At 32.0% G+C, this 14,437-nt stretch overlaps 1 protein-coding gene across 1 annotated transcript in view; it reads left to right on the top strand.

The window, feature by feature from the left end:
* chas (chascon) overlaps window positions 1-14,437 on the top strand; it is a gene marked incomplete at its 5' end in the record, with an annotated part of 397,334 nt that overhangs the window by 369,691 nt on the left and 13,206 nt on the right. Inside the window, 1 exon segment of the mRNA XM_067048669.1 lies at window positions 1,818-2,074. Within this exon segment, the coding sequence (XP_066904770.1) occupies window positions 1,818-2,074 (257 nt within the window).

Here is a 14,437-nt window from a genome sequence, read left to right as displayed (position 1 = left end):
ACTTTTACAAAGAATTGAAGGTGTACTTAAACGACCATGAATGGATTCTTTATTTTGGTAAACAAATATATTGGATATGCTACAAACGAAGTATTGGTAGAATTATTGGTATTAAATATTAACAAAGGATGTGTTTTCGGGACAATGTTTGCTGAGAAAACAAAGTATGATTTTTTGGAATTAGTTAAGGACAGATCAGAATCAACATAAGTAAATAACAGTAATCGAAAGAAGAATACATTTAAGTAGTGTAATTGTATCGGATTCATGGGAAGCATACATGAATTTATAAAGAATGGTCTAAAACATCAAACTGTTAAGTATAAATGTCTCTTCGTTGATCCAAAGACATTAGCGAATGCGCTTAAAATCAAAAGTTTGTACGGATCTGCTAAAAGGGGAAATAAAAGAAGAGGAGATTATTTAGCAGAATTATGTGTCGCACTCAACTTAAAGATAAAGATACGTTTTCTCAAATTTTAGTCGATATAAAAGGTTTTTGGTTAGAAATAAATAAAAATTAGTTGTGTTTACATAAATACGTGTGTTTAAATTATTTTATTTTATATAATTTAATTTATTTAATGTATCGGTTCTATAATTAACACTATAGTACTATTTGTTTTGTTACAACTCGTTCACTAATATCTACCCCTTGAACCAAAGACCGTATTGAACATCTAACAATTGTTATTCCTTATCTTATCAAACTAATCAGCAACCTAGGAAGCATTTTAAGGAAGCCAGATCTGTTTTCCCCTTGTAAGTTTGTTTTCATATCCAGCTTTTAATACGGTTTTTATTTACGGTTCAGTACTTACTACTTGATCTAGTAAATAAATTGTACTCATTTGATGCTGAATTTATAGCTGTTTAATTTCTTGTATTATTTAGTTTGATATCATTAATTTGCTAGGATGTACCGTTTGCCGGATGCAAAAAAAAACACCTAATTTATTACTTTATTAAATTAAATAACTAATTATTAAATGTTTTAGAGCCTTCAGAAATTCATTTTTATGCTAAGCGTGGTAAAAATAATTTTTAAAATTATAAGGGCTCGGTACTAATACGGTGACTAGAAAAATGATTTATATCTTTCTATTATATTGTACACAGTGCTAAACTACTCAATATATTTTGAAGCAATTAATATATTTCGTTCATTCTTTATTCGTTTTAATTTAGCGGAACTCTGGGCCTTTTGTCTTTTACTTAAAATAAAAGTACGTTAATTAGTTTTTAGAAATTGTTTTCATAGTTATATTCATTGCTACATAGATAGGTGTATTATTAAATTGTTTATTGGCATTTAATAATTTATTTTTTAATAGCATTTAACAATTATTATTTAATGGCATTATATAATTTGTAGATTGGATCCTTTTTTATGTCAAATCTTTACGTAGCATTTTGCAACATACATTGAAAATGAGTCATATCTTTAGGAACGTTCGATATCTGAGAATCTATTTGACATAGAGATGTCTTTTAAGTATCAATGTTAGGCTCGTTTAATTCAGCATAAATTACTTTATAGTGAACATCTCCGTAATTGTTTCCATGACATTTGTCATATTCCATAATATTGGTTTTGGAAAACCTGTATCTCGGTAATTATTACCCTCAGGGTACGTAAAGGTTTTGCCATATATTATATATTGCTATGAATATTTTTATATAAGAATCTATTGGCAGAAATTTATTTACACTTACTTCCAAGTACAGCTAAATTTTAAGCTATTTTAAATTGAATATAAAGGTATAGATATATAAGGTATAGATAATCTAATGGTTTCATTTATAACATGTTGCAGGTGTACCAGCGGACACGATTCGCGGCGGACATCCCCCCGGCTGGCAAGAAGCCGAGCTCTGGAGGGGAGAAGAAAGGCCTGGGGGAGTCGTTCAGGAGGTTGGTGGGGAGGCTGCGGGGCCGAAGAGGAGTGGACTCAGGCACCCAGACGGGGAACGACATGGCCACAGTCCACAGGTACTACCTCGGAGAGGACCCCTTCGCCGGCAGTATATACGGCAAAGAGAGCGAGTATCCCAGGAGGAAGCCGGACTCCAGGTAGGTCGTAATATTGTACATCGGGGTATCAGGAGCTATGGTAGGGACTTGGCAAGTACTACGGAAAACTCTACTTCAGATATGGTACTCAACATGGTATTTCAGTAAATCGTTGGAACATTTGAAATTTTATTTATTCTATATGCTATTAGGGGTCGGATCTTTATTTATTCAAAACTGGCAATTATTAAAAATAATATTTAACAAAAAAGATGGAATATTTATGAAAACAAAATATATTTACTGGTGATGTCTTTGAATGCACAGAATCCCATACGTGACACAATTTATATCAAAGACTGCAAATAATTTTTTTTTTTTTTTTAGCAAAAGTAAAAAACGTTTTCGATTAACCGAAAATAAACCATTTTATTGCTAGAAGCTTCGTGCTCACTTTTCTTTATGACAAATAAAAGTTCAATTAAGAAAAATAATTTTTGTCTAAATATGATTTTTTTCTTGGCTCTTGGGTTTAATTTTTTTTTTTTTATCTAAATATGTACATATCTTCCAGAAATAGTTCAAAACCTCAAAATTTTGCTAATAGACAGACTATTTCTATTTATTCACTTCACTAGCCGTGTTGCAAATCACATCATTAAACCATAAGAAAATTACCTTTTAAGGTCGAATTCCGGAAATACCCTTGGGAATTCTCTGTTTTCTTCTGAGAAGTCCTGAAAAAGCCACACCTCGAGTTCTTCCTTGTAATAGTCTTGAAGAATACCATTTATCTTTTAGTTCTTAGAAACTATTTGATACTGGTAATAAAAATTAAGAAATAATTGAGGACTATGAAAAACGACTTTTAAACATTATATTATTACATAATTAAAATGATTTAATAAATATATAGATATTAAATACAATATATTTATTAGTAGTGAGAGTTATGATGAGAGTTTTCATGAATTACTCCCTGAAATACCTGCATTTTCCCGGTTTATTTTTTGATATTACCTATTATTAATTTGAAATCATTCTTAAAGATCCAAAAAAAAAAAAAAAACTTACGTCCAAAGAAAACTTATAAAACCGATTCTTAGTCTGCATTGGGATATCAAGTATTTATTAAAAAACCTTACAGAACTTAATAATTATTTAAATTAAGAATTAATAATAAACGCTAGAAATGCTTCAACTATTTCATTTATAAAAACAATGATCAAAAGCACACTTGTCATTTTTTCTGCGAAAGTTAAAATAATCGGGGCGCAATTCAATGTTATTGCTAATATAAATTCAATAACCAATGCTTTCAATTCTCTTTCTGAACTGTGAATTTATAAGTATTGCTTTATAAATTAGGCTTCAATATCATTCTATGTACGTGATATTACTAATTATAGGATGAGTTTTTTATTTTCATATCGTCCATTGTAAAACGTTTAACCAATTTTTTTAGTTATTTAGTTTTTCCAGTCTAAAATTATAAAAAGATTAAATCCCAAAGAATTTAATTATATCATAAAAATCTGCTTATAAAAAATAAAAATAATATTTCCATAACATTAAAAAAAGAAATATTCAATATCTCGAAAATTTAACTTTCGACTTAGTGAATTTCACTTGTAAATCAACAATTTATTTGTTTTAATAAAACGTTTTGAGTGTTGTTTTTGAATTTCAAATATTTTTTTTTTAAAATAAACACTTATTTTGAACTCTCCAATACCCTCAAAATAAACTCTCCACAAACGAAAACACGGAATTTTAGCAAAAAAAACCTCTAAATATCTGCACAACAAATTAAAAGACCCTCACAAAAGAAAAAAAATGAATAGCCTCTTGCTAGACTGATTTATTTGTATTTTTTACTTTATTTATATCCAGGTTTTAAATACCTTCTCATCATCATTTAATTTTTTTATCTCTCTTAGAATGATTTTTTTTTTCAATCTCAAGATATGAAATGGTTTTCCTTGTTGACATGCGCAGAATATTTTAATATACACATTAATTGATTTGCTTACTCGCTGGATTTAGATTACTTTAGTTTTGTTTTTTATAGGTTTAAATTATCATTCAAATGAGTGGCTATAACAATATTGCAGGTGATATTTATAGTTTACAAGGTATTGAAAAAAAAAATTGTTTAAGGTTTTAAATGAGTTTTTTGAAACCCAGCCTTATTGCTCAAATACATCATACCGAAATAATTATTTCAACTTCATGTGCATAGAGATATAGTTATCAAAAAAGACACTGAGTAACTGGTTACAGACAAATCCAGTCAGGTTTTGTTATACAAGGAGATAGAGATAAAATGGGTTTCCTGGGTAACATGCACAGAATGTTGTAACAATTTTAAATCAATTCGCTAATATTCGTCAGATTTAGATTATGTTAATTTTGTTTTGTTGAGATAGTCTATCAAATAAATGGCTGTACTAATTTTTGTTTTTGAGGTTTCATAAATAAATTTTTATTACCCCGATTTTTATGAAACTCAGTCTTATTGCGTGTCTAAAGTATACCGAGAACTACCGTTAATAATTACAACGTAGGCTTTGTATTTTGTGTGTTTGTACAGACCAGTTTGATCGCAAAGAAGCTTTTATGGTTCTAAATAACGTCAAATGGTAATTTGTAATCCCTTTGTTAAAATTGGTATTCATTTGATTACATAATTAGTGCATTATTAATGCCTTATATTGGATCACGAGTTATTTCATGTGACAATAGTGCTAGCCTTGGAGGAAAAGTGATGTAAAACTCTTCAATCAGGAATGTTTAGTTTATTTATTTGTTTAATATACCCATAATTTGCTTCTCCTTTAAACGTAAATTATTTTTATTTACATAAAAGACCGAGTATTTATGCTATAGGTTTACCAATACATCTTAAGATCGAATCTGGTGCAGAAAGGCATGCCACCGTAGGAATTCAGTCTAAATACTCAGTTAATTAACTTATTTATACTTAGTATAGTATTTTTCTGTACCTTAAAAGTCTTCTTTTATTTTTTTCGATTAAATATTTTTTGTATAGGAATAATATTGCCTAATTAAAAGAGATTAATTTATTATAAACAAATTATATATATTTTAAGTAGGGTTCTTTTTTATTTATATCAATCGAAATGATTGGAAAGAAAACATTCTAACTATATTAAATCCATTATTTTTTAATACGAAACTATATAATATTAAAACGTTTTTAACATTTTTTTTCTTACTTTCTAAGGTTATTTACATACTGGTACAATATATAAAGACTTAGTAATATTATGACTATATCTAAATATATACAAATAAATGTCCCTCCTTTTGCCATAAGGCATTATAATGGCCCCTCCTTCACGCTTGCCGGGAGGTACAAGAACGGGGAGGGACCGCTCTACTGGACTTATATTCATTCCTCTTCGCCCTTTTATATGTTAGACATTTTTTTTCTTTTTCTCTACTTTTTTTTTATTACATTTATTTCCGGATCTTTATAGTTAAAACACACAAATTAATATTATACACAAGATATAGTTTTAAAAAATGTTTCTGTTAAGATGATGTGAGTTGAGAGGTTTATACACTCATATGAGCGTAAAATTTATTACTTTTTTTTAAAAATAAATTGGAAAAAAAATTTAAATTACCTTAAATCTCTTGAAGAATATTGTGAGTATTATCACGTTTTTATATTCTTGTTAGGTTTTATCTATATTAACTTGATTCGAAATAAGACTTTTTTTAACTGTGCACTCTGATTTATAATTTGACTATTTTTGTTTTGCCAAATGGAGGTGCAGTTTATTATTTGTTCAGTTTATTTAGGAGTTCGGCATTTATTGCATTCAAATTTCTTGTGTCTGTTTTATTATTTATTGCATCATTTTCATTTTCAGATATTTCTATGGCTTCCAAAATTATTCTTTTCTCTATTTATTATTTTAACGCTCTAAAATTGTAATAATAATGTGTTTGTTGTCCTCCATGGAAATTCGGATGAAATGCCTAGTTAATTAGAGAACTTATTTTGCGTAGCTTAAAAGTTTTTTTTTTTGTGTCAAGTAAATACTTTTTGTTATACGAATGATATTGGTTAATTATAAATGGCTAATTAAATTAAGAGTTCCTGTAGGAAATTGTCTCGACTAAAGGCAGCCGTTATAACTTCCAAAAAAGGAATGGAATGAATTACAGGGCTGTTTGCTTTGGGTACGGTCTCTTTCCTTCTTGGCCTATACCGACGGCTCTCAACCTCTCATTAAGTACCTCTATGGCGAAAGTTCCTTCCAAAGATTATAACTTGTTATCTGTATAAATCAGAATATATTACCTCGCTGTACTATTTGCTTTGGAATACGTTAGCATTATCCCAGCGGCGTGGTTAATGCGCCTCACAGCGCAGAGTTTTCTATTTGTTATTCGGAAACGAAAATTACATTTTTATTGCCACCCAATGCGACTCGACCTTTGTAAAATCTGGATTATTATTATTAAAAATTCAACTTAGTTTTTGGGTAGCTTAAACAATTCAGAAAACGCTAGTCAAGATCATTCGCATTTAAATCGCTAACAACTAAGGTTAGGAATCAGTTAGTTTAAGATATTCAAAAATTAAATTTTAACTTTTCACTTAGTCACTTTTGTTGTACTATAGTACCTCTTAAATTTAAAAATGATATAATGATTATAACGCCTAAAAATCATTACTTCATTTTATCATAGTATCATTCATTTATTCTTTCATTAAACAATGGTTAAATATAATATAGATTGCTTTTAAATCTACAATTTCTACTGACAAATGGGATATCAAGTCCATGATGTAAACTATGGTTGGTTACATTGAATGCAGGATTGACTATTGTTTGAACAACAATACAACCAATTGAACGGATTTAATACATTCGATATTGGAATTTGTAGCTGTCGCCCACAGTTCTAATCTATAAGTTCAGGCAGATTTTATTATCATCTTGTAAAGTAGTATTTTGTGGACTCATTTAAATGAATTGAAAGCCACTTTTACAGTTTTGTCACGCAGTGGACTTGAAGCTTCGAAACTTTACTACCTTGATAATTTAGCTTATTAGAGAATTTATATTGGATGAAGATAGTTGACCGTATGAATTAGGTTGTAGGAAGATATTTCAAGTGGCGGTCAATAAAGGTGTCTAAATAGTAAAAGAAAACTAATTATTGTTAACCAAGGTTTCTCCCCATTTTGTAGGATAGAGCTTCGTCAGGGCTGTCAGATTGAAACACAGCGTACGAATGAATTGTCCGCCACCTGGACTATCTTCCTATAATTAGAGAATTAAATTATCTTTTTAATGAGCACGCTGGTTGTTCCAGAATATTCATAGTTTTTGAATATTTCTAAAAAAACTAAAAACAAAATTAAGTAATATATTTATATGGGAGCAGAAGAATTTAACATAGTTCAAAGTCCAATATGCCGTATGACTTTGCACCATGTTTATTTTAAAGTATTTTGCGCAGGTTCTCATATCCATAAGCATTTTTATTTTTACACTTACTTGGTCATATCTGACGTACAGGGGTTATCCTATAGGTTATCAACCTATTCTATTCATTGTAGGAGGATCGAGTTTTCATTCTGTGGGACCAACACGAAATAAAGTCAACCCACCCAAGCCGGAATCGAAGCGGCACCGCTGCAGTAAAGTGCTTGTTGTTACTTAAGTAACGCCTGGACTCCCTCGACTAAAACGATCACAATTCCAATATGTACTTTGCTTCCAAATTGCGAACACAGGATGGTGTAAATGAATTTTATTATGAGGTTTTAATTTCTTTTGCTTTGGCTTTTAGTTTTTCGAAATATTTGAATATGCAAACGTCGAATTTGCTCATTAGGGTAGATACAATAAACAGTATATTTATCGGAATTGGTCCCAAAACCACCGTAAGGAAAAATTTATGGATGAACACCAGACAGCTGAGTAATCATATTCCCATAGGAAAACGTTCACTTTATGGTTTGTAATTTTCAATAATGAACCTTTATAACCAACACAGAAAAATAATTTACCCCTCAAAATTTTAACTTTTTCGTTTTGCGATACGTACAATCCAAACGATAAATAAAAATAAAGAATCCGTCCGATATGCACTTGGTACCAAACGCGTTAGGGAACAGTGTGAGAATGGAAATAACGGATATTTGTTAAAATTATTTTACGAGTCTTCTGCACATGTTTGCTAATATTTGTTTTTGTTATCTGGGGCTTTAGGGCGTAAAACCCTGAGGTCGTCAACGCCCATAACCCCATTTGTTTTTTGTTCTTGTCTTGTAGAGAATATTATTACCTCTCATTTATTTTTAGATTTTCCCTTAGAATGTATACTTTTCGAATTATGACTGTTTGTGAGTAAAATTTACGATTAGTCGGAACCTTATTCCTGCTTTTCTTCGCTTTAGTAATAGAGGTCTGCTGCTGATATATTTTTTTCTTGTTTAAAGAATGTGCAACTGTTGTGGCGAACGAGTGTTTGCATTCCCTCACACATGGTGCTTTAAAAAAAAAAAAAAAAAAAAAAAAAAAAAAAAAAAGAAGCAGTAAAGGATTCCTGTTTGGGTAATGAAAGTAGCGAAGCCTTAGGGGAACAGGATACAAGACAGCCGGGACGTCTTGGACCAAGGTTGGTTAATTAGATCGCTATTGGGTAATGAGAGCTATGCTAATAGCTTAGATCTCTGCTACCAGGAACAGACCTTGGCCAATCCGAGCCATTATCTCCACCGGTTTCATGAAAAAAAATATATTCCCATCTCAAGTGGCAAAACATTCCACGAAGGGGTTGCACAAGAGGGCACGATGGTAGAGGTTTCGCCACGACTTGGCAATAGCTGGCGATATTTATGACGCAGACCCGCCCTGGCGGACGACACCTGCTTGTAGGATCCATTGTCTTGAGTGGCACCATTCTTGTTCAGCTTGTACCTGTCACATTATTCAATTCCTAACCTCTCATTACCTTCCTCTCAGATTGGCTAATTATAGGCTTCGCCAATTATCATCTAACTGGCTCCGTATTGTATCAGTGAGATTTAAATACTGCCTATCCGCTATTTCCAATCATCCTTTGTCATTCGTCTTGAATTTTAATCGCTTTTACCTGATAATTGTGTTAAGAATTTTTGTATTCTACTCTTGGAGCTTATATTTAAAACATCAGCTTAAGTATCATCAACTGTTATCTTTATTATTCAAAGATGTTTAATATGATAAAATGACAAGTTGCTAAGCCAGGATAGCGATTTGTGCAGATTTTTTATTTTATCATGTCAGACGTGCTATTCAAGAGAAAGCCGTTGCATTCGAGATTAGTGGCATTATAAATTAGTATTTAATTATACTTTATTGCTAGACTACTTATCTGTAATAGCAGTTATTCTTTTCTCATTTCGGAATTGTTCTGTTCCTAGCTAATAGGATAAAAGTGAACTAAGTATATGAATATTCTTCAATGCAGATTTAAAGCATTGTTGTGATTGTTAACCTAATACTCTAAAAGCCTATGATTTATTCTTAACCTAATAATATCTACTCGTTCAAGGGATTCTTAGGGACACATTTATGAATTCCTTAGGAACACCTTAGTTAAGGGTTCCTTTAGATGCCTATAAGTTATAAACAGTACATTTTCGTCTGAGTCAAATCATTTCCTATAGTTCATGCATAAGGTCAGGTACAGGATGCGTGATTCTTAACCTAATACTCTAAAAGTCTGATTTATCCTTAGCTTAATACTATTTAGTTGTACCACGGTTTCTTGTAGGCACATTTATGAATTTTCCGAGGAAAACCTTAGATAAGGGTTCCTTTAGATGCATACGATTAGCTTTGTTAAACAATATTTTCATTTTTTAAACACTCCTTTGATTTAAAATAATTCCTTAGGGTTCGTTTCTCCCATAGCGAACAAAAACTCAATAGAACATTTATGAAACGATAACTTTCTTACTTGAAGCAAAAAGTATACTTTTAAAGGTGACCTTGAGTAAGATGTTCCTAAGGAGCCTTTACTAATACGACCTCAAACTACGATTCTTATCCAAACAAGATCACCAATTTTTGAAGAAAGTTTTTGTATACCGCCCAGAGTATTTGAATTGGGGTCATTGAGCAGTGGAATCCAGGCCCCGCCCACTTTGTTTTTCACTACCTTCCGACTTTATTTATTTTCTTGAGTTTGGTTTAAAAGTGATCGGGTGGCATTTTCGTAAAGATGAGTATTCTTAGTATCTACTGGTCATTGATCTACTTAACCTCTAACGATTCAAATTTATACTTTCTTTTCTATGAATGTTACTTCCCAATAATTATTTTATACGACGTATCTTTTTTATCATCTCTATACTTTTAATTTAAAAATTATATTTAGTATTTAAAATAATTTGGAATTTTCAGATATATTTTAATTTGATATATTTTTGTTTTTTACTCATTCTCTTTAGAAAACGTTATAAAAATAGACGGTAGCTTGATCAAAGTTTTCTGTTCTGTGAAAATTTTTTATTGTTGCTATGTATCCTGAGTGTATAGGGGAAAGTAACTTTAAACCCTTACGAAAATGAGTAAAAATGGACAAATCATAATAATTATGCCTATATTTTATTTAACAACTATTGAACTACAATAATACACAACGAAAATTGAAATTTTGTTACAGTTAGTGATATATACAATATGTTAAAAAAATATTACAATTTTCCCTATTTTGGTCCATATCCTGGATAAAGTGGGTAAAAACGTTACCACCATTTCAAACCTATTTATATAAAATTATCGTTTAACTGTCTAATCCGATCTTATTCATCACTTTGGCGTTGAAAACAAATGTGAATCGCCTCGACTTCACTTACTGTTCTCGCACAAGAGTCGTGGGTCCAACTTCCAACTGCGATCCATCACATCAAACCCCCTTTCGATAAGTCGTTGCAATATAAAATTTTTTCTTCACCTTCTTCGTTGTTATTTTGAGTAAAAAGAATTTTACTTGTATTTGAATGATTTATTAGAAATCAAAAGATCTCTCATTCATATACCCAAATCAGCCTTCAGTTTATTGTTAGATCTAGATGAAAAGAGTTAAATGAAAATTGAATTCCTACACATTGTTTTGTGAATAAATGTTGACATTCAGTGACATACATACTATTCAAACAATGTTCAACTTATAACATGTAAATGAGCCTGAAAAACTACAAAACACGATTATTCAGCTCATGTAAATAGATTCAACATTTTGTTGTACAACACATGGAAGTACTTGTAAATTATTATAAATTGTGCATGTTTGTTTTCTTCTCTTAATGTTTTGTATTTTGAAATCGAGAAAAATATTTTTTATATTTATTTTACACTAACTTTGTTCAGACTCAGTCTCTTACAGATAAAAGACTCCTTGACCAATATTTAGTTATCTGAAACTGTTTCTAATTATATTTCGACTCCAATGCACCTATCGGTAGATCTCTTTCATCTTCTAGAGTTATGGATACTTCTTTTACGATCCTATAATTGCTTTCTTCGTTTTGTAACAACTCTCAACTCATCCGCGGATCATCAAACGGGCGAAAAGAAAAGATTGCTTCCCGGTCCAATCAATGTTTCGAAATTGCTGGTAGAAAGATTATTAAAACTGTGAATTAGCAGCTGTGGATATTGGACGTGTAGGTTGTGTATTCCTAGTTGGATTCCCCCCCCCCCCGCCTTACTAAATTTATGTAAATTAGATTTAACTTTTTCATTCCCTATCGACTTGCAGATTTCTTAATCTGATAATTCTTATAGCGAACATGATGAACGGTTTTTAAACAGGTTATCGGTGGACTGTTCCGGCAGATTGCTTCAGCTACTTGCGTAAGAATGATTTCGAAAAATTCACTACGCCACCGTTCCACATTTATATTGCCTTTAAAGGGATTAAGGTATTTCTTATTTTTTTAACGCCGACTTTTTCCCGAAAGGACTGGTTTTAAAACCTATTATTGGTAGAACATACAGGAAGTATTGTGTGGATTAGCATGTATTTTGTTGCTCGTAGGCTTCAGTGTCGCTTTATGTGAAATTTTTAATAGCCTTTTTTATAGGACATGATGTAAACAAAATTTCCAATTTTTAAAGAGCCTAACCAGCTGTTGTCATGTCTTTGGGATTTGCTTCGCTCTCTGAAGCATAATTTAGGCCCGGCGATTCAGCTTGTCGATATGATGTAGATCGATTTGTTCTAAAGAATTTCGTTTAGAGAAACACAAGCCTTCATTGGTTGCCCTGGTTTGACCAACGAGATGACGCAAAAGGTTCTGGAATGTTCGTCCCTGAGCGACGGCCTCCTACCAGTTGGGATGTTGAGCACATGGGGCTCTAAGTTTAAATGTTAGCTATTGCGAAAGTGAGGAAGGAAGCGATTTGTCCATGACCTCTATAAAGTACATCAATAGCTCTTAGCTTCAATGCAACACTTGCTGTAATGGATGGAGATTCCATTACCTTTCTTACAATTGAATATTAACTTGTAACAATGAATACTTATTCTAATTCGAATTCGATGACGTGATTGACCTATATTTCTTTAAATTCAATTAAATCCCTCAAACTTAAATGACTCCTACACGGTCATGGCAATAAAATCAAAGATGAACATTCAAATTAATCGTGTAGGGTATAGATGGAGGCATTACTGGTGGACTGTGAAGATAATTTTGGAATCCGGGATGTAGAAGAGGGGATACAGAGAGTATCCCTCTTACATTTTGCAGGCGAATTTCTAAATAATGACTTAAACAAGTTTTCTGTTTATAGCAATCAAAAGAGGCATTGCACAAGATCCTTACTGTTATCTCATTTACAAGTAAGCACCAATAGGACTGATTTTGTACATTGACCTATTGTATAAGTTATATTCTATTTGCAAGTTTTTCACCTCAGCAATTTAAAAAAAAAATTCTATGTTGTAAGCCACTGGGCCTTTAACTACTGGTAACTGGTAATGGAATTGTGTAAAACGGTTCTTGATGATTTTATCTATTGTTTGAGATGTGATTGACTATTTCTTAAAAACCAAGGATCGTTTACTGCAATTATTTGGACATTGTTTTTTTTTTTTTCATTTGGTACCAGACACTTCGCCCCATATATCACAACCATAGATAAGTAATGGCCGCAATATTGTTTCGTAAATAAAAATTGTTTATCTGTTTTAAACCGGACTTTCTTTTGACAAGAGAATAACGCATGGGCAACTTTGTGTTGGTTTGAGTCAACGGAAATTAGTTCATCCTGACAGTGATTCCGCAGAGATATGAAAATTACTGCAATGCCGAGAAAGGAGTAACATTACTAACCTGGAGTTGTAAAAAAGCAAAGTATGAAAAACAGTTTTGAATGATTGTAAAGTTCTCTTACATGAATAATGGATGATGTAGTAGTTCTTGGCAATAGTATTCCACGCCTTTCAAAAGTATAATCCTTTATTTTGCCTTTCGATTATTTCTGTATTATATACAGCCGTGGCTTAAGTAGGCTGGACGCAATATCGCTAGCTAGACATGGATCGATTGTTTCCTCTCATCAGCTGACACGTGAGATATATCTCTGTTGACGTGATACGTTCACGTAGTTGTGTTATAAATGAGCCCCCTTACCCCGTGGGCAGGGAGCCGTCCGATGTCCTAATTACGGCATACTTTTATAGACATGTTGCTCTTGCTGGACGTCCGAGAGAACCGGTAGTAGACCGAGCTTGACTCACTTGCATCTGGAGCATGACTCACTCACTCTCTGACGTGTTGGTACCTACGTTCATTGAGCCGGCAAGGACCGTCCTACGCTAAGTGCTTTAGCTCTTGTCGTCTCATTCAGCCGCCCTAATTCACATCCTATAAATGTCCGCATTACCCTTCTCACTAACAGATCAAGCTCGAGTGGAGTTTTCTCCATGAACCTGTTTGGCAACAACACTCGAAACCTATCTGATAAGATATTTTCTGCCAAGTGATTTACTTGACTGTTGTGGTTGTTATAAGTGGTAAGTATAGGATGAAATACGATAGCATAGTAAAGAAGCCGTTGTAGCTGAAGGAGTCGAGGCGTAAAAGTTCACTTTTATCTCGTGATGGTCCCACAGAATGAAAATTCGACCCTTAGATTGTTAAAATAAGTTGATTACCTACTTGGATAATCCCCCTCCATTTGTCAGAAATGAATGGGTAGACTGTAAACCAAACAAAAAAAAAACATCGCTTTTTATAACTTATTGAAGACATACCATAATATCCTACAAATATGTACCAAAGCCGACAAAGTGTACAATGCGATAACTTAAATATATATTGTCAGGTGCATTAGTTTAAATTACTATATGTATAAGAGCTTCATTCTAAAGTTA

Source organism: Halyomorpha halys, unplaced genomic scaffold, assembly GCF_000696795.3.
Source record: "Halyomorpha halys isolate HHAL.00 unplaced genomic scaffold, Hhal_1.1 Scaffold20.1, whole genome shotgun sequence".
NCBI lineage: Eukaryota > Metazoa > Arthropoda > Insecta > Hemiptera > Pentatomidae > Halyomorpha > Halyomorpha halys.
This window is presented reverse-complemented; position numbering and strand designations above follow the sequence as displayed.